The sequence below is a fragment of the Branchiostoma floridae genome, chromosome 1 (genome assembly GCF_000003815.2).
Source record: "Branchiostoma floridae strain S238N-H82 chromosome 1, Bfl_VNyyK, whole genome shotgun sequence".
NCBI classification, from domain to species: domain Eukaryota; kingdom Metazoa; phylum Chordata; class Leptocardii; order Amphioxiformes; family Branchiostomatidae; genus Branchiostoma; species Branchiostoma floridae.
The window spans coordinates 5,826,520-5,851,733 of NC_049979.1; the positions used below are offsets into that span (position 1 = coordinate 5,826,520).

The following is a 25,214-nucleotide window of genomic DNA, read 5'->3' on the forward strand; positions in this document are numbered from 1 at the left end:
TCAGGCCGGGGTCACTGACCTCTGTCGTCATCCGTCTTCTGGGCGCGAAAGCAGCAAATGAGGTGTGAGGATTGATGGTGACGTGTTCCCTCCCGTCTCCAAGCAGAGGTTAGGCTCCGGCTGGTTTTTGACACAGTTGAGCTCTTAAGTTGATAACTGGAAGACCCTAAGTTAGACGTTTTGGGACCGCCGGCCAAGTTTCCCAGACAACCAACCACCTGTTATAGGGAACACGTCACTATCTTTCAACAAAACATCTGCTTGGAGACTATGGTGAGGAAGCAAAGAAGTTTTATCAATATAATAAAACCTCCTTGCCGGAACAGACTAGAGTATAGACAGTTCTGGAGTCGTGACGTCAGCATGTGCGTCATCACTGCGCCTGACCGTGACCCTGAGAACAGACGGGAAGGTCGGGCTGTCCACACAAAGCCCGACATGTGATTCAGTTGCCATGGAAACAAAGACAAGGTTACGCCTTCGACACTATTGCACAGGCATAACTTATGATTTGTTTCCTGAATTTGATCGATTATTTTCGTTATTTTAGTATTGGGTGGGCCGAGTATTCACTCTTTGCAGCCAGGGGCTGTATTGCGAGGAGCTTGGTGTTAAAGATGTCTTTGTAATCACTGTTGTCATGTTTAACATATTAAGCTGAGCATAAGCCGGGGCTCCATAGAGACTGCTCACAACCATCAAAGTACATTTCTATTCATGAACAGAAGCTCCGGAGCTTTTCATAAAGAAAAGCCTACTGAGGGGTGTCGACATGTTTGAAGTAAGACTCTAGTGTATTTCCGTCATAAAGTCTCACTCTACATTTATTTAATCCGTTTCAGAGTTACTAGTAGTCTCTACCAGACTCCATAGGTCGCTGGTAAAACGTAGAAATGGAACAAATAGAGGAGTGAGCCGGCCAGGCGACCTACGTAGGTCGCGTGTTGTTCCCTGGCCGGCTACACTCCTCTGGCCGGCTTACTCCTCTATTTGTTCCATTTCTACGGTTTTCCAGCGACCCGGAGTCTGGTACAGACTAGAGTAAGCCGGTCAGGGAATAGCGCGCGACCCACGGATCTCTGGCCGGCTTACTCCTCTATTTGTTCCATTTCTACGTTTTTTTTCCCCAGCGACCTATGGAGTCTGGTAGAAACTTTTTCATATGAGATAAACCTCTACTAGTACCTCCCCTCCCCCCAGACCCAGCAGGCGGATGTTTTGGTGCAGGCGCCAGGATGCGCCGTGTCCCGTACACAGGCAGGTAAACACCACACGCTGCTGCGGGTTGGACAGTTATCTCTACAAGACTCCGTGGGTCGCTGGAAAAAGTAGAAATGGAACAAATGGAGGAGTGAGACGGCCAGAGAAGTACAGTCGGCTAGGGAACAGCGCGCAACACACTGGTGTAGTTCTCTACCCGGCTTACTTCTTTATTCAGTTCCATTTCTACGAGCTAGTTGGACACGGTAGCAGAGGCCCGATAGGCTAACCGGGAACTTGAGTATGGCACAGGTGCTGCTAGTTCGGCCAGAGAAAAACAGTCTCCAGATGACGCAAGGTGTGACGCAGGCGTGACGCGTCATCCCCTTTATCCTCCCGCCCACTCGGGCCGGGATCGGGCCGGGATCTAATCTCCGGATCCAAACTCCGGATCAAACCTCGGAGTTCTGTCGAATCCGGCCATTATCTAGTCTCACCCGGACTATCCTCGCTGGTTAGAGGCAAGAAAATTTGCCAGGGGATTATAGCTACTCTCCAAGCAGAGGTTAGGCTCCGGCTGTTTTTTAGTCGTTTTTATCAGGCTATTTTGTATTGTATCTTGTACTGGCAAAACCTAGGTTATACAAAATAGAAAGCCCGATGAAAACGACTAAAAAACGTTAAAACAAACAAACAGTCGGAGCCTAACCTCTGATTGGAGAGTAGATTATAGCCTCTAAATGGTTATTATTTGCCCACACAGGGGTGCATTATTCTAGATCTATACTATTACTTTGCTGGACTCCATGGCAGGTAAAGTAGTTGTAATGTTCACAAATGGAGGTATGAGGAAAAAAAACATTGCTGGAAATATTACCCTCTGCGCGTAATGACTCTCTTGGCCAAATTTTCACCCTTCCTTTGCCAAATTCCACCCCCACCCCCCCTCTTCCCCACCCCAAGAAAAGCCAGGTGGAGGCTGGCCTAATCTGTCCATTATCGGAGAGGCGCCTGGATAAAGCCGCTAAGGCCAAGGACAGGCCAAGATCTGTCATCACATGATTTGCGGCTTTACCTGACGCACTTTCCCTTTTATCTGCCTCTAAGCAGGTAAAGGTGAATCGGAGAGGCGACGTGGCAACCTGACGTCATCAGAGCCACAAACACGTTTGGAGGACAGGAGCGGACACTTTCCTCTCCAAGCAGATGTTCCGATGGCAAAATCGGCATGTAGGCCAAGTCCCAAGGACATTCAATGGTAGCCACTACCAGGCAGGCTCCGTGGATCGGTGGTCTAATTGTAGAAATTGGACAAATAGATTCAATAGTACGCTGGGGTTCGCCTCTACCAGGCTCCGTGGATCGGTGGTAATATTGGATCTATTTGTCCAAGACCACCGATCCACAGAGCCTGGTAGAGGCTAATTCAATGGGACCTACGCAAAGATTTTAATAATAGTAATAGTTTGCCAAAGAAGTTTGCAACTCTATGAGTGGAGGATACACAACTGAAGATGTCGGGAACGGAAGATAGAATATTCACAGCAACAGCGAGCTGCTGGGAGAACATCGAGTTTTCGTCTTCTTCTCAATCTCCATACAAACCTTCAACTTCAGACAAACGTTAACACTGGTTACAAGGAAATGGCAGGTTTAAGGTTAAAGGGTGTCTGGGACAGTATCATTGAGTTTCAGACGTAGGTTGACGGTGTGGGAACTTACGCGTAAAGGTTTTGTCATGCACATGCCAAGTATATATATCATAGAAAAAAAGCATGGTTTTGACTTATTTATGACTACTACGTTCTTAAATATATATATATATATATATATATATATAAATAAACGTCTGACCGTTTTCAAAATCATATCCTGTTACTGGAGTGACTATTTGGCGTATACATAAGAATGTATATGATTTGTAAACTTAATGTTATCCTCTTCTGTATCCTGATTTCTTATGGTTTTCTTCTAAAGGCCCTCTTGGAAAGCAGTCAATATAACTGAAGGAACCACTCTAAAGACTCCTACATAATTACAATTAGAAGCAACACTGTAACATAGGGAGTAAACTTCAAGAGAATATTATCTTCCCTGGACTCTTACTCCGTTTCATTTTATGATGTATTTGGATTGTCAGTGAAGATAGGCAAATGTAATGTATCATTTTTAAACATCAGAATGTATGCCAGTAATGTACATAATGTATATGATGCTAATGATTTCCTCATTGTAAACTACGGTACAATTCAAGTAGCCCTGGCTACTTGCAAGACTGTTGTTATTATAAACTGAAACAATCAAAGATCCAGTGACGACAGCGCTCCCGTTCAGTATGTTCACATGGACTTTAATTCTTCTTTCCCCGCCCTCCCGACTTGTTGTGAAACATGCCCAGGCTCTACATAAGGCAGACAAAGTTTCCTCATAGCGCGGCACCATATACACAACAGTACATGGACACGGTTGTAACAATAATTATATTATAATAATAATGATACAACAAAGTGGAAGGCATAATTTTCTTTCGTTACCCCATTATTAACCTAAATTAAGATACTATGCATAATAATATGTACAGAGGCAACAATACGGATTGAACATAACTTCTACACTAGACTAACAGCAAAGCGAGCCGGCAGTGCTGCTCTTGTAGCCTCTACCAGGCTACACAGGCCGTTGGAAAAGTAGTACAAATTGGCCAAATAGATAACTTTCTAGAGGAGTTGGCAGGCTGAGTACAGTTTGCGACTTTGGGAAAACAGTAGAACTTGGCCGAACACAAGAGCACAAAATAATATCCGTTGGTTGCAAACTGTACTCCTCCACCAGCTAACTCCTCTGGCATGTAATAGTATTTGGCCAATTTCGACTATGTTTTCAGTGCTCCGTGGATCCTGTTAGAGGCTACTGCTCACTGAAGGGCAGCAGTTCTGCCAAACATGCCCGGTTTTTCCCGGGCGCGGGTGCTACATTTCCAGTCTCCGACTCAAGAAAGTGGCACTTTATTCTTAAAGAGTCTGCTACAGTTCAACTTGGAGACAAAAAATAAGATCATCATATTCTTCTGGAAAAGCCCTCATGTAACGCTATAGACACTTGCATCAATTCATTTATACAGTTGTAGTACAAGGCTCTGTACAGAATTCATTGAAAGACAGCATGCCTAGGTGTGCAACTCAGGTGAGACCCAGGTGAACTATGCAGGTACAAGGTGTAAGTTACCCAGGTGAACTACGCAGGTACAAGGTGCAACCCAGGTGAAACTCAGGTGAACTACAACACATTGTCCAGTTCACAAGCCCCCACAGTTCCGGGCACTTGGCAGTGAAACTGTCACATAGAATTCATCCCCCCTTAAATTTATACAGGCACACCACTTAGTCTTCACCTGTACCCCATATTTAGACCCCCTAAACCATATACAGCCCCCATGCCCCATACAGACCCTTCTATTTGGGTTGTTGATCTTGTTGTTGTTGCTATCATTTCCACAATCATTTGACATAAATGTTGTTACGATGACCTTTGCAGACGTCAGGTTTCCAAGTTCATGTTTAAGTACAATCATTGGCTGTTGCATGTTGGGTGTGAGCTCTACAAACCAGTGCAACAAACTGAGCGCTCTCCGAAGTTCAATCCTTGATGTGGCAGACAAATGGCCTAAAGTTGTTCCTTCTTTGCTTTGAGAGAAATGTCATGCTGTGTGTTTGACAGAAGGACCAGACAACTGAAGGTGGACGTCCCTCAGCCACCCAGCACTGCTGATGGATGCGGCACATGGACCAGATAGACTGGATGCAGATCTCCCCTCCCTATGCCCACCTTCTCCCCAGGTAACCCTCTCTATGCCCACCTTCTCCCCAAGTGACCAGAAGGTCTAGCTGGGGACTAGGTTGGTAGGTCCTTACTAGGAAGTGGTGTTGGTGAGTTTATACAGCGTCTGTACTGAGAGTTGATTTCTAGGGGAAGGAGGACTAGCAACTCCACCCTGTAAAAACACATCCGGCTACCAAAACAGCAAGGAAACCTGCTGACTTATGTACCACTAGGCACTAGTACAAGGGTCTGAATGAATGGGGATGTGAGGTTTGACTGTCAGTACTGGGATGTTTGCCCTTCTTTAACTGGGATGTGATGTTAGTGAGGCTAGCCCAACTTCAGACCCAGGGATGTGGTGTTAGTGAGGTTGCCCCACTGCAGACCCTGGGATGTGATGTTAGTGAGGTTGCCCCACTGCAGACCCTGGGATGTGATGTTAGTGAGGTTGCCCCACTGCAGACCCTGGGATGTGATGTTAGTGAGGCTAGCCCAACTTCAGACCCTGGGATGTGATGTTAGTGAGGCTAGCCCAACTCCAGACCCTGGGATGTGATGTTAGTGACGTTGGCCCACTCCAGACCGTGACGTGAAAGCACCCTCTCACGGTGGCTTGTGCCAGCTACAAGAGCCTGTTGCTGTTAGTACAGCTGCGTCCTCGGCCAATCGGAGCCTGCAGCTCGATGACATCACCCACTTGGTCACAGGTGAGTGGCTCTGACCATTGTTGCTGTGTTGACTCCCCTCCTGGCAGCAGCACTGTTCTTGCTGTGTTGGCTTGTGCACTTCTGTCCTTTGCTGAGATGTAGAGAGGCACAAGGAGCTGCCTCAGTTTGCACAGGTGAGCAGAGCAGGTGACACTGTTAGGTAAGATTCTGGAGGCACCCAGAGTGCAGGTAGGTCCAGACAGATGTGATGTAACATCAGGTAACAGCCTTCAGGGGTTGTCGAATGTGGAAGAACTACGGCACAGACTGACTCGGCGTGTCCAACGTGGGACCAGATTTTGTTCCTGCGTTTGGTGTGTGCAGAGAGTCTAGTTGTCTACTGGTTTACTTGAAGCTTAGGAGTTTTAGGGTGAGGAAAGTCGATTATCTGTCTTGGCTGTCAAACGAGCCTCTTAATTCTTCTGCATAGCACAAGGCAGGACAGTCCACAAGTCTTACTTTATTGTTTAAAAACGGAGCAGCTGCAGAGAGCGAAGCAGTGTCCATGGCACGGTTCGACAGGCAGCATTTGTAACATTTGTAAGGCGTCACGATCCCTGATTATAGTCCACAGGAGGGGGCAGGGGCAGACGGCAGAGTTGTCAATCATGTACATAAAGGGATATCATATATATATAGTGTCATTTTCATTGGTTTCAGGTCCGGTACTGGGCAGGGTCGTCAGCAGGTCACGTCATGACCTGCCCGCATGTAGAGGTCAGAGGTCAGTAGGTTGCCTCATGACCTGCCAGGATGTAGAGGTTAGAGGGCGCCGTGGGGTCATCGGACGGACGGCTTTCCAAGACGATCATTCTGGAATGAAAGAGAAAAGATGAAATTTGTTTCTTTTTTTTCCATTTCATTTCATACGACATAAAGGGGCATTACATTTACAGTCAACTTTCTCTGTCAGGGGGTTGTTTATCAGCTGGGTGGGAACACTTGCAGAGAGTTCTGATTTTACAGTTTTAGGTCACCCGGCAGGCAATGTTTAACATCTGTTATCAGGCTTACATGTACAAAACTGCACACAAGGACTCCAGGAAGCCACCGTTACGGATACCTGCCACCATGATTTACATGTGCAAAAGTACATCTGTCCAATGCAGGGCTGTCTCCAGCAGGGTTGTAGCCAGCCTGAAGTCATTTTCCGTCCCCTCAATTTTCAATCCTATGAAGCTCCCAAAGCGTGACATTCCTAGGGGGGGCCAGGGTTATACTCCCCTCTGAAACACTAACCTTGCATTTTGAGGTGTAAATTTTGCTGGAAGACTAATAGCATCTGTTTTGGTGAAACATTACAAAGGGGAGACAGTTTCATCATATTTTTACATATCAATTTTCGTCCGACACAGCTGCCGGAATGGGCAAATTGTTTTTCCGTCCCCAGCTGCAAAATTCAAAGGATGGAAGGACGGGTGCTGGCTACAACCCTGGTCTCCAGACTTCAGTTCTTGCCCATCCCACTTCTCTATGTAAACATTAACCAAGATTAATGTTGACACAGACAAAACTGGATTGGATTGGAATTTGCAAGCACAAAGTCGTTAATTTCTATCATTATGTCTGTCAACTTAAGCTTATGAAAATACATTTTTAAATCCTGTGCAGACATTTTGGACGGAATGAAATTTTTATTCCTCCCAAAAAGCAAATTTCCTTCCAAGAGTCCAGGAGACAGCCCAAGTTTGATGAACACACAGGACTCACCACGCCACCACTACTGACATTAGGATTCCCAAAGCTCCCCTAATACCTACAAATGTACAGTTCACATGCATGTAACCTTCTCACGGGACACAGAACTCTGGCAATCACTCCATTGCCATGGCAACCCACATTCTGACAGGGTTAGACAAGTTTGCTGACACGATTGCCCGGGTAATTAGGCTGATCGAGTAAGTGCATATCATGTCCTTACTCAGGGGCTGGTCAGATTTACCCATGGGATTTGCCTAATCTCCAAGCAGATCCTACAATGGCATAAGATACCAAGGTACCAAACTGGCCAAGGAGTGTAGTCAGTCAAAAGGTGTCCATTTGCCTTGGGACATGTGCTGGTCACAGACTTTGTCCCAGCGTAAGTCGCTCGTAAAATCATTAGCACATGGCGACAGGGAGGGGCAGCAACACCATTGTTGAATAGAAATGCTCATCCCTGTTTCAGTGGCAGCAGATTTCCAGTAGCAAAACACACTCCTAAGCCGGCTTCACTCCTCTGCCAGCTATTGATACTATCTTATGCTACCGTAGGATCTGCTTGGAGATTAGGATTTGCCATTGTTAAAACGAGAGGACTTCTTTGCTGCAAGTAAAATTGCAGAGAAATATGTAGTTAAAATTTCGGGCCAGTGAAAAGTTGGTTCGATTTTTATATGGACTTGCCCAACATATGGCCAGTGAATTTTGCAAAACTTGTCTAACCCTGACTGGTCTATTTGCAAACGTGTCGGCTGTTTCATAGCGACAGGCTTGAGTTAAGCACCCTGAGAGCTGGAGCCGGGGTCTGTGGGGGTCTGCGGCCCACCCGAGGGAGATCGGCAGCCTTGGGGGGGAGGAGAACACCAGCGTTAGCGACGGCCTCCAGCCATCACGTCATGGGGGGTGGGGGGTATCCATTCTCTTTACATCGTCTTTATAAACATCATCATCATCATCGTCATCGGTTAACGTGCTTACACACGACGGGGTTGTACCACTCCTTACGGGGTGACATACCCTTTCGCTGGCTAATTACAAGACGGGGATGCGCCAGGTCTCCCGTCCATCGCCTTTATAAGTACTTTCCTTACAAGTTTTCAAACTCTAACACCCTACATGTCTTCAAGGAGTAAATCGAGAAATGAAGACTGTTCAGTTGACCCCTGCGGACTCACCTGTCGGACCCAATCAATCTGAAGATGCGGCTCTTGTCACAGATTTCCTGCGTCACCTGCAGGGGAAGGGAACGCCTGGTCAGGGCAGCTGTTCTGTCCACAACTGTACATTTTTGTTCATCCCAAACAAGCAGATTCATATTCAGCTATATTTTTGATTGACTCAGCAATATGAAATAAAAAATCACACATGAATTGCGCCATCAGTCACATGATCGCTTGACAGTGACACAACATCCATAATTATTGACGTTAAACATTGACAAATTCAGCGACAATCAGATTACAACCTAGACATACTAAGTAATCAAATAAACAATTATTACTGATTAACTAGCATTGTGGTACAGTAATTTTAGAGAACGGGGCGCAAATGACAGTCTTGGTTTTACTTCTAGATGCCCTGTAATGGGCCTCCCGACAAAGACTTTACGAACTGTCCTGAGGTGAAGTAAAGAACTCAGTGTAGAGCTACTGTATAAACAGCAGTCGTTAGGGGGTATCTATGGTAGGACTTGGAGGGCATCTGCCATAATAAATGGTTGGAGCGCTGCAAAGGACAAGCAATTTGAGTTCACCTGAAACTTGGCATCCAAACTGTTTATTTCGTTGTTTAATTTGGCATTTAAGATTATGTAAAAAGATTTTCATGTTAGAAAGGGCTTCTATACAGGGTGCTGGAGACACCCGCAACTACGTGACATCTAACAACAGGGTTACCAGTGTGACATCAAAGTGACACCAGTGTGACAACATCATAGCAGTGTAGAAACAGTGTAACAACAGAGTACAAAGTAGCAACAGTGTGACGTGTCCACAGAGAACATCAGATGCTCCCAAGAACTCTATATATATCATCACTATTATATACATGTACATTGTATGTATTGTATGATATCCTTGCTCCCACAAAGGCAGGACTCTGCCACCCAGCCGTGACGTGCAGTGTTGAAAAGCCAGTGTGGCTGCTTTATCTGTGGTAAGGAGGATTCCATGTGAGCGCCTCATTATCGGCTTTCCTCTGCCGTCACAACGGACGGTGAAGGGCGCTCAGTGGGAGGAGGGGCCCTGTGATCCACACACAGCCTTCTAAAGGACCTAGTTTTACCTTGTGCAGATGGGAGGAACAATGCAAAGCTATGGGTAATCTCAGGTGCAGATGGAAGGAACCACAAAGAGCTAAAGGTAATCTTAGGATAACAACGAAGCCTGAACAATCCTCAAATTTTGGTCTGTTCAAACCTGTCGTCCATTAAAGATCACTAAGAGTAAAGGTATGAACAGACATGGAGGAACGAAGAACTGACTGATTGAAGGCTGGATAAAAGCACTAAGTCCTGGTTGTTACAACTGTCCTAATTGTGCTTAACATTTCTAAAATCTATCTTTTTGTTTGTGCCCACCTTTTCTGCACCAGATTTGGGTTCTTTGGACGATCTAAGTCTGAAAATCTTACAAATCATGGGTGTAAAACACGCATATAGGATGTTGTGCCATTGTAAGGAAGGAAAGTTGAGATGGCTAAGTCTTGATTGACAGATGTCAAACCTCCAGACTTACCTCGTTGGCCTTGAAGCTTCTTCCCTGCATCCCGTGTTTGTGGAACGCCAGCACGCTGTCCTGGAGACACACTGCAGGACAACGTAAACAATAAACAACAACAATCAATAACAAGTTGAAGGCATAAACATATGAGGATATGTTAGTGTGTGATAGATTAAGTGAGCACATACCTACGCTCTCTGTATAGTGAGTGAGTGATTTTGTGAGTGAATGAAATAATGAGTGAATGAAATAAGTGAATGAATGAAAGAGTGAGTGAATGACTGAGTATGAGTGTGAGTGATTGAATGAGTGAGTGAATGACATAGAGTGAGTGAGAACATACGTACCTATGCTCTCTGTATAGAAGTCGAAGTGCAGTTTGTGAGTAAGTGCATGACAGATTGAGTACATACCCATGCTTTGTATAGTGAGTACGCTCTGTATAGTGAGTACGCACGTACCTATGCTCTCTGTATAGAATTCGAAGTGCAGTTTGTGAGTGAATGATAGAGTGTGAGTGAATGAATGAGAGAGTGAGTACGTACCTATGCTCTCTGTATAGAAGTCGAAGTGCAGTTCTGCCGCCAGCTTCTTGCTGGACTTCAGCTTTCCTGACAGGTTCACGATTTTCACTTCTCCTGCAGGAACACAAATCACATGTCAGCAAAACCCCATCACAGCCTTTCAAAGTTTTAATCACTCACAACCCCTACCAGAGCCTTCTGGTACACAAATCATTTCTACAAAACTGCCATCACAGCCTGCTGGTAAACAAAACATTTCCCCAGGTTTACAATACATAAATGTATATCCTCCCCAAAACCCCATCACAGCCTTCTAGTTCACAATACTTTAAACCACCTAAAAACCTCTACAGCCTCCTCCTGCCTGGTACACAAAACATAATTATGGCTACCAAAACCCCTTGAGAGCCTACTTTTACATACAATGTAATATTTTCAAAAGCCTAATTTTGTGACACCTCTAGTTTGAGATACACATTATTAAGTAACTTATAGAAATAACTTTTTCTCATCTCCAAAATAAGGAAAATAAAAATTCATTTACAACTTCTGCTTCAGGACACAATCACATCAACCACAACCACAATGATGGTCATCCAGGTCATAAGATCTGCCTTCAATTGTCTTCAGCTTGACTTTGTCTTACAATGCCCCTTTTTGGACATCTAACATTGTCTTTATTCATAGTTAGGGTATAACAATAAAAGACCAGTTTCTTCCAGATCACTTCAGTGTTACTGACGAAAGACACTGGATACAATCTGAAACGTCTAACCGTTTCCAAAATCATATCCAGTTGCTTGAATAACTGCTTTATAGCAAACCACAATGAAGCATACATGTATATATATACATGTAACCTCCATGGTCAGAGCAATGACCCAACACTCCTGCAGCTCCTGTCTCCGCCACCCACGGACCCATTATGTGTGATTAAATAATGCAGCGGGTGGCACAGGACATGAAACATGCATGAGGGTCGCCTGGGTCGGCCTGGTACCGTCACGACTTCCAAAGACTGGGACTGCACACGCTGTACTCCGGCCAAACCAAGGCAGTTCCTGGTTAGCATACAGGGCTCGAAATACCACCTGCATAAGCAGGTTAGTGCAGGTAAAATTGAAACTGTGCAGGTAATTCTGGTGTCTACCTGCACTGGTCCGTGTACTGCGTTTTATACATAAATGTCCTATGACGTAGGTGTATATGGATTGTTGTTAGCTGCATTGACTGCAAATCTAGCAATGGTTCCTGAACAATTTTAGTATAATCCATACTTCCTAAATTCAGAGTGGTGCAGGTGAAATTTGTCTGGAGCAGGTAATTTTCAATGTTACCTGCACCAGTGCAGGTATGCACAAAAGAGTATTTCATACAATGGGGTGGTACCGTCACGACTTTCCAAGACTGGGACTGCACACGTTGTGCTCTGGCCTAGCCAAGGCAGGTCTCTGGTTATCAGGCATTTACATTTTAAACAATGGGATGGAAGCTAAACTTGAATCTGACTATTTAATATGTTACAATTTTGAAACTTTATATCCGTACACAAAATAAAGCGCTTACTAACAAGCTTTCGATCAGTCCTCTGATCCATTTCAAGTTGAAATGACCTAAGAATCTGACTAGATAAGAAAGTTCTTTGTACACTACCAAAGACTCAACATCAGGCCAACATTTTGGTGAACCTGCAGTACTGCCCACTGAAGCTAGGTGTCTCTGCTGCAGTGTGAAAACTGGGGTCCCAAACGTTTATTCACTCCCTAAAAATGTAGATGGTCTTTCATTTCTGTTTCTTTGCTGAGCGTGCAATTTAGCAATCTACTTTAAAATCCGAGAACCAGAGGATTTAACTTGATGTGGCCTCTGGGCCAGACAATATGCCTGCTGGCATGTGGGATCACACAGGAGACCCTCAGTTGGTAGCTCTGTGCCATAAAACATACATGAGTTTCCTCTCCGCGCTGCCCTAACCCTGTACTTAAGCAGGGCCAGGCCCTTCTGATGACACGCACCATCACGGCTGGGTTGGGAACTATAAATCTGACACACAGTGATGCGTGGGTGGCATCAACACATAATGTGCATATTTACAGATGAAGCTAATGTCTTCTCGAACATCATAAGTACCGTCCTTTATACACACACACAAAGCTCACACACACACACACACACATGCTCACACACACACATTCATATACGCTCGCTCGCTTGCACATGCACGCACATACACACACACACACGGTCACACACACACACACAAACATGCTCACACACACACATTCACGCTCGCTCGCTCACACATGCACGCACATACACACACACACACACACGCTCACACACACACACGCTCACACACACATTCACACATGCTCGTTTGCTCACACGCACACGCACACACACACACGCGCTCACACACACACACATTGACACACGCTCACTCGCTCGCTCGCTCACACACGCACAAATCACCATGTACAGAAGAGAGAGCTGACTTACTGTTCGAAGGCCACCAGAACCGTGTCCTTCACACACACATGCTCACACACGCTCTCACACACACACACACACACACACACACACATACACATTACCATGTACAGAAGACAGGGCTGACTTACTGTCAAAGGCCATCAGAGCCATGTCCCTGACACACACAAACATCCAAACACATCACCATGTAGAGAATAGAGAGCTGACTTACTGTCGAAGGCCACCAGAACTGTGTCCTTCTCCAGTTGTGTGACGTTCACCACGTCCAGCTGGTTCTCACCTGGGGAGGGAACACAGGGAAACACCCGAGTTACAAACATCTTCATCATCACCAAATGTCTTACAGTGAGAAACACCTGAAGTACAAACGTCTTCATCACCATCAAACGTCTTACAGCTACCAGAAACACTTTGTCTGTGCCCTCCCTGTGAAGCCAGCCAGTCTCCGTGAACAGCTAACCAGTCCTGGCTGGATAACAAATCTCTACACAACCAAATGCATAGCCCTGAGTCACCAAAATAGGTAAAACACTTAGTTGTATATCAAGAACTAATCTTTGTTGCCCAACTTGCCAGTCTGACAAGTGACTGAATTGCCATTGGAAGGGAAACTGATTCCCTATCAACATAAAAGTTGGGGATGCTTACTACAGGATCAACTTTCCTCAGGCATTTTGTCAAGGAACATTTTTCATGCTTCTCACATCACAGCTAAAACCTACTGTGACAAAAAAAACTCTCCAAACAGACAACTGCCATGCAAACAGAAAAGAACTGTTCTCCCATGGGGCTTCCAGTTTTCTTCTTCTGCATGCTGAGAGTTTGGGTGTGGCCTGGGTGCCATCCTACCCAGTACAGGGGCTCCCATACTCTACTTCTAATTAGCGGAGGGGGTATGGGGGCTGTACTACTACATAGGGTGGCACCCAGGTTAGTCTGGACAGGGCACTATACTTATCCGTGATTACTGTCTCCTCACCGTCAAACAGTGCTGCATGCGTGGATGGAGGAAGAGAGCGTCAGAATAAGAACTGGTCAAGCCTTCATCTTCTTTACAAATAGAGTTTACATCATGTGGTATTGGGCAGTAGGTTTATGGCATAATCATGGAATGTGTACTTTTTGGTGATTGTAATTGGTGAAAAGGTTACCTAATAGTAGCCGTGCTGGAAGTAATCTCACGTACAGCCACACATGCAGCACATAATCAATACTAGACAAAAATGGTAAAGAATGAAGAAACATGAAATGGTCTGTCCAAACCTTCAGTTTCAATGAAAATATGCACCAGGAGTGTAAAGTTAAGGACACAATCCGCCGTAAGTGCTTTTTATCTGTATATTTTATGGGAGGTCACATCTGTCACGTTTCTCTGAAAACCTGCGGAAGGAATGGCAAGAGCAGGGAGGGACTACGTCTCAACGCACATCAGCCCTATGGCACACAAAGTTTTGCCTGCACGTTAAGCTTCTACGGCGTGTCTGCGTACCATCGGATTCCGTACGAGTTCGTACAGAGGCGGTACCTACCACTTACAGATCCCAAAAGATTGCCCACATTTGGCACCTTGATAGCACGTACGGTGGGTTGTGCCCTTAGCTTTAAGGAGGTTGTTTCCCCGAGAAGCTGGCAGAGTTCCTGCCTCTTACCTGATCCTTGCTCTGTGAACCAGCTTGAGCTCAAGTTCAGGTTCACCGTGTCAAAATGTAACAGGTTCTGATTGGTTCTGCAGAGAAACAACAATAACATTAGTTATAACAATAACATTAACATGGACAAACAACTACAGCAACAGGTTCTGCAGACAAGCAACATAAACAAGTAAAAACAAGAGATGAACATGTCGTAGGTTTATTGTGTATTGGTTTGGCTGATTTCTAGATTTCTAGCGAGGTTAACGCCCATGAAGTCGGTTCTTTCAGGTTCAGAGAAGCTAATTAACACTAAACTGGTGGTACGTGAGGGGCAGGGAGGAATACTTCACACCTATTGTCCGTCGATTACTGGCTGTTAAATAACGGTAATACATTACAAAGGACATCTTTGTATGGCTTCCTTTAGTTTGCAGCATGTATTTTTGTGAGCTGGTCCCTTCAAATGCTGGTTATATAGAATAGTAGGACGGACTGAAGGGGGGGAGGGGGGATACTCACCCCTTCACTCTGCCAAGTTCAGCACCAAGGTCAAAGCCAGGAAAACATGTAAACATCACTGAACATGAGACACACACGACATCGACATGCAGGAGGGGGGTGGGGGTGGGCGGCAAATCTCATGGCTCGAAATACCTGCAAATTTTACCTGCATCACTCAGAACTTAGGTAGTATTGATTGTACTAAAATCTGTTCAGAAACTGTTGCCATTATCTGTATTAAACTTCATAGGTGATAAACACTCATGCAAAAATCCACAATACACCTACATCACCTACACCTACACAAAACCCAGTACATGGACCAGTGCAGGTTAGGTGCAGGTAGACACCAGAAATACCTGCACAACTCCAATTTTAACTGCACTAACCTGCATATGCAGGTGGTATTTCGAGCCCTAAACAGCCCTTGACATGCAAACGTGGGACTATGGTATGCCAACATGCGTGCAGCGAAATATTCAATAGCAAATGTACCACATGCAACACCGACATGCACTGGTGAAAGGACACGTCTGTACCTGTCTTCCCACAGCCTAACCCAATAACCAATACAGACTTGGCCACTTAATTGTGCTGAGGTTTAAAAGCAAGCCACGACATGCGTGCAGCAACATCTGTGATCCCAGAAATGTCATGTACAGCTGGAGAGGATGTAGCCTTCATGACAGGATGTGAGTTAGGGCTGGGTACCGGAACAGAAAATTCAGGTCCAGTTCAGGGCCAGAGAATCAGGTCCAGGTTTGGACCTGAACCTGGAACTGATTCAGTATCTGAGAACTTGTGAATGGACGGTACTCAAAACAATGGTCCATTTCACAACAAAGAAATCTGTTTTGTAAAGTATTAGACTCCCTCTACTGGCATCCTACCAGGCTAACTGCCTCTGTACTTTTGACTGTAAAACTTTGTAGTATGGACTCTACTCTCCTTTGCTCTTGTTATTTTCTTTGACAGGTAAGGCCCAAATCGTGTGAATGCCAGATCATATAATCTGTTCATTTTCCTATTTGTCCAACATCCGGTCCACTGAATCTGTTTTTTCTGGACTGGTTCAATAAGAAAAAATTGTATTGTACCGGTACACCTCACCGGTATCTACCCCTAACTTGAGTACATGCTATAGCCAGTGCTGTAGTGGCAACTATATACACACGTCACATGTCTGTCACACAATCAAGAAGTCCTCCATCAGGACTTCTTGAGCCTTACCATAACAAGTACCCTTTGCAAGGAGATCTTGCCCAGCAATAATTCAAATTAAACCAGGGCTGTCCCTGGGACCTTTTCATCCATCTATCCCGGTGCAGAAACTTTCTTCTTCAGACTGATAAAAATGTCACCCCACCCGTCCAAAAACTCTGGACGTCACAACATGATTATATTCAAGAAAGTGTATTTTTGTGAGCTTAAAATGATAGATCTAACAATAAAAAAAAAAAGTGCTTCAATGCAATGATTGGGCTGGAAAACAATTAAAACCTGGAGACAGCCCTGATACTTTATATATCAATCACATTCACTCACTCAAGCTGCCACTTTAACTGACTCACCCTTTACTGACTCCTATGCAGACCAGCGGGTATTCTGCGATGGGCGTGACCAGCATCTCGAACACCCTCAGCGGTTGTGGAATCGAGAACTCACAGTGCTGTGGAACATAAGGGGGGAGCTGTGCTGTGGCATGAGGTGATCTGTTTCTCACTCCAGAGTACAGATTACTACAGAATACAGGTTACCATGGTAACTGTTGCTAGGGAACTCACAGTGCTGTGGAACATAAGGGGGGAGCTGTGCTGTGGCATGAGGTGATCTGTTTCTCACTCCAGAGTACAGCTTAGTACAGAATACAGGTTACCATGGTAACTGTTGCTAGGGATCTCACAGTGCTGTGGAGCATAAGGGGGGAGCTGTGCTGTGGCATGAGGTGATCTGTTTCTCACTCCAGAGTACAGCTTACTACAGAGTACAGGTTACCATGGTAACTGTTCTCTTGGGGAAGTTTGAAAGTACAGAGCACAGGCTGCTAAAGATTTATGGTTACCATGGCAACTATCCAGTCTCTAGGGAAAGTTTCAAACTACAGAGCACAAGCTACTACATATGTATGGTTGCTATGGCAACTGTTTGGACTCCAGGGAGTTGCAAAGTACAGAGTACAGCTTACTATAGAGTTATGGTTACCATGGCAACTGTCTAATCTTCTAGGGATAGTTTAACTTTCAAGAAGAAGTCACTATGGCAACTGTGCTACCTCTAGGATCTGAATTGGTTGCATTAAAGTAAGGGAAAACACTGTGGAACAAGAGAACTGTTAACATGCAAGAAACTTTGCACAAATCACAGTCACTGTGTCTTGCTTAAGTAGAGTAAATAATTATATCATTGCAACTGTTGGTATCAGCAAACTCCTAATTTGGACCAGTAGCTTTTCCTGCAGTTTCTACAAGAATCTGCAGATTTCTCATAAACTTCAGGTATGCTTTGAGCACCAGGTCCTCCTTCCACCATAAACCCTGCCCATGTATTTCCCACCTTAGAACCAGTGTACAGTAAATCAAATCTTCAACTCAACATGTTGATCCATATAAGGTTATCATTTGTATCCACTTGTCTGTCTTTATGTATAGTTGCAGAAAACCTGTGTACCATGTGCTGGTGTCTGTAATAAACCCAAACATGTGCTGCTGTCTGTAATAAACCCAAACATGTGCTGCTGTCTGTAATAAACCCAAACATGTGCTGGTGTCTGTAATAAACCTTACCATGTGCTGGTGTCTGTGTCTTACCTTAACTAACATGAACTTCTGCATGGGCTCGTACCACTGGTACAGGACCACCCCGTTTGGTACCGCTGTGCACAGGTACTTGTGACCGTTATACGGATTCCGAACTGCAACAGGAAGTGATGAAACAGGAAGTGATGAAACAGGAAGTGATGAAACAGGAAGTGATGTCATCTGATTGTACCCATCCCTCCCCATCTACAAGCTGCTGTTACCATGGAGATGCTCCAGACTACATCAGGCTTAACATCTTACATTCTAAACTACATACAGGACTGGTCATTAACAAGGCAGGTAAACTCACATACAGGTCATTAACAGGCAGGTGAACGTACAGAAAAGGAGAACCACTCACCAACACAACACCTGAGGCAGCCTTTGGTATCTGGCAACTTGGTAGAAATTGCATATTTTCTGCAAAGACAAAAAAGGACCTTGTAGTTGACCAAACATCACTGATTGTCATATATGATATCATAGATTTGGCAAATTGGGTATGATTCTGTCAGTCAGCTTTTGAGTGTGTGTGAGTGTGTTTACCTGGGTCATACGTGGATGCTTACCTGGGTCATACGTGGATGCTTACCTGGGTCATACATGGGTGCTTACCTGGGTACGATTCTGTCCGCCAGCTTGTGTGTAGGGATGTTGAAGCCGAGGGTGTGGGTTGTGCGTGTGGGTGTTTACCTGGGCCATGCGTGGGTGCTTACCTGGGTACAATATTGTCGGACAGCTTGTGTATGGGGATGTTAAAGCAGATGGTTGTGCATGTGGGTGTTTACCTGGGTCATACGTGGGTGCTTACCTGGGTACAATTCTGTCGGGCAGCTTGTGTGTGGGGATGTTGAAGACAAGGGTGTGGGTTGTGCATGGGTGTTTACCTGGGTCGTGCGTGTGTGCTTACCTGGGTACGATTCTGTCGGGCAGCTTGTGTGTGGGGATGTTGAAGCCGAGGATGTGGGTTGTGCATGGGTATTTAACTGGGTCAAACGTGGGTGCTTTCCTGGGTACGATTCTGTCGGAGGCTTGTGTGTGGGGATGTTGAAGACAAGGGTGTGGGTTGTGCATGGGTGTTTACCTGGGCCATGCGTGGGTGCTTACCTGGGTACAATTCTGTCGGGCAGCTTGTGTGTGGGGATGTTGAAGCCGAGGGTGTGGGTTCGGTCGTGCAGTCCCACCAGGTTGTGTGAGTAGACGTGCGGAGTTTTTCCTGCAGGGAAAAATACAACAACACTTGACATCACCCCTCCTCACATCCACAGCAATCCACAAACATGCACAAGAACAGAGAATTGCTCAACAGGACACAACAACATCTCAAGGGCTATGATTTAATTACAAAGCCAATCAATTGTTAAGTAAAAAACCAAGGAAAATCAACTTTCTGGCTTCCTGTGATGGTCGGTGGCATTCTAGATTCAATCTGCATTGCAAATTCTCTATGAAGTTAAAACCTGGTCTGTTACCACTCTCTGTGTTTGTTTCACCTACATAAAGAGTCATATAGAAATAGCGTTCATCCACTTAGTCTACATGTGACAAACAGTGATACACTGGCTAAAACAATTACAGGGTATGACATGAACATTATTGCGAACGTTAAGATAATGTTACTAAGGAAGGCAGCAGCCATGTGAAAAGGCAGAAGAATGGTGGAATACTGGGATAACTTTGCACTTGATATCTCTGCCATACTCCAGAACATTACACAGTACACATGCATACCTGGTATGATTGGACACTGTATTCCAATGACATATACTGTGATGAGTTCAGGCCTTTTCTCTATAACTGAGCACTTTTCAATACACCAGCAATTGGATAATGGCAAAAAGGATACAGCAAGAGAAGAATACTGCCTTATCTACAGAAAACACAAAATTCCGCAACTAAAAAGCTGACAAACTGTCTTTTCACAGTCATTATATATTGTCGTAGATATGTGTAAATGCAGTACTCTAGGCCTTGTTTTGGGTCCTGCACTAGCAACTGCAGTAACTAGGGGGCGTAAGTAAGCAGGCAGGAGGGGCCTCCTGTGGAGTGGGGCTTGCCATACCTTCTGTCCGTCCGAGAAGGGGCCAGACAGAGGAGACACAAACAAACAGAAAGAAGGGAAAGTAGACGTGAGTCACGGTACAAACAATGTGGGGAAAAATACAGAACTGCTCAGAAAGGAGGAAGGACAGCTACATGTGGGCTCAGGTTTGGTTTGGTGATTTTGTTTCACTGTGAAAGTACAATGGCAGGTCTGGGAATCTTCATGAGTAACAAACTAAATGTCATAAATGATGCAATTTCTGACAAAGAAGGGTCCAAAAAGTTTTAAAACAATCTAAACTACAGTCTTCCAGTCAGCTACAAAGTTGTTATTTTCACAAGATAGCCACCACGAAGTTTTCAACTTTAAACCTCAGGGGAACAACAATCTTCCAACTTTCATCACCCATGATTTTTGTATCCCAAACAAGACGTTCCTTTGAATGTAGTTGGGAGGTGAAGGATGAAGGAAAGTCCTGCCTCCTTGGGGCAGTTTGCATGAGACATCTACAAGTGGACAAGACTGTTGATGATTGTGCAAGTCCTGATTCATGTACAGTGCTGAAACTCTCACCTGATACTGACAGCAGGATGTTGTTTATTACGTACATCCAGGTGCATCTTCTGGGGAACAGCTGTGAACAAACAAATAAACAAACATGAGTAAATCTCCTGGAAAATGCCAACACTACCGGGTACCCTCCCATCCCAACCATCTCCCTTCTGAGGTAGCCTTTTGGAACCTTGTGGTTTGTATTGTTTACAATGTATTTTTGTGGGAGCCAAGAAAAAGATAATGACAAAGTCTTCAGACACAGACATTCCTACCTGAAAACTATGTGTTTAAGCAGTTTGACTTTTGGCACTCACTCTGTACTGTTCAAAGGTTTGGGCAACATAGCAATTATGTTTTGGGTCAAAATGCTCGTGGATTATACACGATGTGCCGGCATGCAGCCGCGTGATGTCTCGGGGATAAAATATTTGTAACAAATTATGCCAGCCTCAGCACGCTGCAAAAAGTCGGACGATTGTCTCCATTTTTCTTTTTCAAGTCATTCTTATAATATCATTCTTATAAATATCATTACAACTATATTATTTTGAATACAAAGAATAACATAAGCATACGTAATTTTAAGTATATATAACATTGTTATCTTGTAAATAATAAACGAAAGACAAATGTATAAATTATCAATGTTCAGGGCGATACCTCGCGGCGTAATCGCTGGCTTTCTGGCTTGTTACGTGATTTTTCTTGAGACAACCCCTAAATAAAGCGCGCACCCCGACTTTGGCTTTGACCTGAAGCACCAACTTCAAAGTTGAAATGTCAAAAAAGTGCACGGTTTATTAGAAGAAATACGGTATTGTCCTTTGTAAACAGTCTATCCAAGATTTAAAGAACAAAGAAACATGAACTCACATGATCCATGGTGGCCTCGTGCAGCTGTGTGAGGTTCAGGGTGTAGATCCCCTCGTTACACCCCACGATGATGTGCTGGTCTGGGGGGCAGAGAGGAACATGGTTAGCCTGGGTACCACCCGGAAAGTAGTTTGGCGTGCATAACATACTATATACAGTCGCTTCTAGCTCTGACATTCATTATAAGCTGTATATATCGCTTCCCTGCTGTTCCGTCTAGGATCCTGGACCACGTTAACGTCTGGAGTTGTCCAAATTTTGGACGCAGGTGCTGATTGGTCCCTACACATGAGCGAATTATGGAATGGGTTCAAGCGATCATTCGAACAGGAGTTCCAAGACCTCTCCCTGCTTGCGGGAGGGCTGTTGTCATTGAACAAGTGCTCTAGAAACCCATTCCTTGATTCGCTCGTTAACTGGCGTCACCACCAGACAGTTTGCATGTGCAGGTCTCCAGACAGATAGCAGAGGCGAACATACGAGCGAACTACTATCCGGATGGTATCCAGGCGAAAATGGTGTCATCAGCAAACTGATCCTAACACAGGATTTTATAACAAGTTTTACATTTCTGTAAGTAGGGAAGTCAGGTGATCTCTAACAATTGCCTTGAGCAAACCTCAAGACTTCTGTGTAGTAATGTTCATTGATGAGTAAAATACTGTAAATGCAGAAACTTTCACGGTGGTTTAATGTTCAAGGTTTTTGTGGTGGCCGCTTCACAGCGAACTTAAAGCCACCGCAAACATTTTTCCACGGCAGTAAGAGACTACAGTGCATGGTGCTACCACGAACTTAAAACCATCGCAAAAAGTTCCTTTTCCCGCTACCACAAAATTAAATCCCCGTGAACTTAAATGTATTTACAGTACCATAAGCGTCAGAGTATACATGTAAGTACATCTAGTAACTAGAAATGTGATGCTTCCGATATGCTGCAGTTAAAATTGAAGAGTTCATGCATGTGTTGGTACCTCTGGTCTGTGGGTGGACCCAGCTGACGGCACAGTTCACCTTGAGAGGACAGCCGTTGAACACTTTGGAAAAACACGCTCCCATCTACAACAAACAAATTCAACACATGAATCCCAAAATATAACACGCTCCCAACAACACACTGGTCGGTCGGCATCTGTATGTCTTGGAAGACAATGGTAGGCAGACAGGGTGGGTTAGGTGACCAGTCTGCCTGGCCTAGCCTGCACATGACTTTCTAAGGTGAAGGAGGGGTGTGCACTTCCTTCTCCACCCTCTCGTCTACAGGCGCCAGGGCTCTAGCCAGTGTCCGGTTTTCCGTCAATTGACGGAAATTTGCTGTGTGTGACAGAAAAATTTTCAAACCAGTCCGTCAACCTTGACGGACAAAAATCCTTGGTGGAAGCTACAGGCAGCTTGGGGATGCCGTCCACGGCCGTAAAAGCCACACACTGTTTTCTTTGCTATTGTTATTGTTGATGAAGCGTGTCTGTGCCCTTTCGCACACGATTATCTCCTTAAAAACCTGTTTTTCAAAGTCTCAGTTCAGTCTCTCTAAATTCTGGAATAGTGTTTTCGCGACAATGGGAATTGGCTGACGGAAAAAAATTTCGAGCTGGCTAGAGCCCTGACTGGCGCACTAAGTCCTACAGGGACAGAACTGTATGCCACATGTAAGACAGTCCCAGCAGATGCAGGTTTGTTCTTTGGAGTTTTTGTCTCCTAAGAGGACTTCCGACCAAGGAATATCCTGTTATGAATATCCTCCTTTACTCATCATTGTCTTGATCAAATTATTGACATCTCAGGCATAGTACAAAAAAGTCTTACTTAGAGAACTACCATTTACTGCTTCAAGTTTCAAGCTTAAACTAACTCCTGTGTTTCATGGCGGAAATATAATCACTCCAAAGTAACAAAGGAAACTCACGTGTACTTTAGGTGTAGGCGGGAGCCCATTGCACTGTGGTTCCTGCTGCAAAAAACAGGTGACAACAGGTAAACACACCTGGCAGGTGAGGCCAGGTAAACTCACCTGGCAGGTGAGACCAGGTAAACTCACCTGGCAGGTGAGAGGCAGGTGAAAATGGTTACACCTGGTAGTTACAAGGCACAGCTATGGACATGACCAGAGTTAAACATTGCTCACAACATGCTGCCATTAGAAACATGACTATGTACAATGTAGCTACAAACACAAACATGGTGCGTTAAAAAATTACACAGCCTTTACAGCCATTCATCAGGAATATCTAAACAGCAAATCTTTGTCCCACACATGCCCATGTATAAAAAAGTATGAAAAAGCAAGAAAAGCATCATTACCAAGATTGCTAGGGTTTCTTGGTGACATATCCTGGACCAAGTGGACCGCTACACCAGACAGAAAAGACCGAATCACAGACAGGAAAAAATAAAACAATGGAGAATCTATAGAAAATCAGCTCAGACGTGAAGTGCCAGATTGGTGCAAAAAAATACGAAAGCGGAAGGACGCCATGTGATGTGTAAGGTCAGATGTGGGAAGGTCAAGTGTGAAAGGTGTAAGGTCAGATGTAAAAGGTCTAAGGTCAGCTGTGAAAGGTCTCTAAGGTCAGGTGTGAGAGATGTAAGGTCAGGTGTAAGAGATGTACAGTCAGATGTGAAAGGTGAAAGGTCAATTGTGAAAAGTAAGGTCATGTGTAAGTAAAATAATGCTGAAAGCGATACAGAATGGGTAGATCTTCTCACTGTGGCAAATGTCTAGTCTCAACTTTGTAACCTTTTCTGTTTGATTGTTGTTCTGTATAAGAACATTTTCAAGATAGCATCAAACAAGTCATTGTTTTTACCTCTTTGTAACACCATGAACAATTGCTAAATGTAATAATGAGACATAAACATTTGCCACATGTACGGAGTGTTGGTGAGGCATGCGGAAGGGCAGTATGGGACAAAACTTTGCTGAGCATCCATTGTCTCTGGTTACATTATATCAAACTTGTGTGTGGATCGTTTAAGGTATTCCTGACATGTTAGACTTAGAGGGAGAAACTCATGCTTCTCACTGCACAAACAAAACCCTGCTGTTACTGCACATAGGACACTCACAAGGCACAAGTCATTATGTAACATGCTGTGAATAGGAACGTTAGGTTAGAAGCAACTTAAAATCATCACGTCCGATACTACAGGGGTCCAAGCAACTATGTATGTGATGGAGGTAATGTACAATGTAAGAGTGGAGACCCAGATGTGTGCAGTAGGTCCAACACACTGTTTTTCCACCTCATACCTGATAGCAGTTGCAAAATCACATCTTACAGGGTTTACTACATGTTACTACATGTTACTAAGATTGCAGATGACTGTAACAACACTCTACATGTTTAAGAGTGTACACATAATTTACAACATGAAACAAACTTCTGAGTTTAGGTTCTGCCAAGTTAACTAGCTTAATTCTTTCAAGACTGAAATGTTGCATGATGACCGTACAGCAAAAATGGCTATAAATTTGGAAAGAAACTAGAATCACCAATAGATTTGGAAGTCGTCTATCTTTCCGAGCAAAGGTTCAACAATACCACAGGCAGCATAACCAACCTTAGGGCTTAGGTCACATTTCCAAACGGGGGCCCGGCCGGGAGGTTCAATGAAACGAAAAATTAGAATGTATACCTAAAAATA

General features: G+C 44.5%; 1 protein-coding gene across 1 annotated transcript in view; it reads right to left on the reverse strand.

Moving 5' to 3' along the window:
- Positions 1–3,529: 3,529 nt before the first annotated feature.
- Positions 3,530–25,214, reverse strand: part of LOC118408897 (mitogen-activated protein kinase kinase kinase kinase 5-like) — a gene marked incomplete in the record, with an annotated part of 44,880 nt that continues 23,195 nt past the window's right edge. Inside the window, 17 exon segments of the mRNA XM_035809794.1 lie at positions 3,530–6,539; positions 8,603–8,658; positions 10,163–10,233; positions 10,693–10,785; positions 13,376–13,444; positions 14,144–14,155; positions 14,814–14,890; positions 16,871–16,989; positions 18,107–18,210; positions 18,459–18,517; positions 19,205–19,313; positions 20,160–20,162; positions 20,715–20,775; positions 21,570–21,649; positions 22,544–22,628; positions 23,476–23,520; positions 23,871–23,918. Coding sequence (XP_035665687.1) covers positions 6,452–6,539; positions 8,603–8,658; positions 10,163–10,233; positions 10,693–10,785; positions 13,376–13,444; positions 14,144–14,155; positions 14,814–14,890; positions 16,871–16,989; positions 18,107–18,210; positions 18,459–18,517; positions 19,205–19,313; positions 20,160–20,162; positions 20,715–20,775; positions 21,570–21,649; positions 22,544–22,628; positions 23,476–23,520; positions 23,871–23,918 — 1,179 coding nt within the window.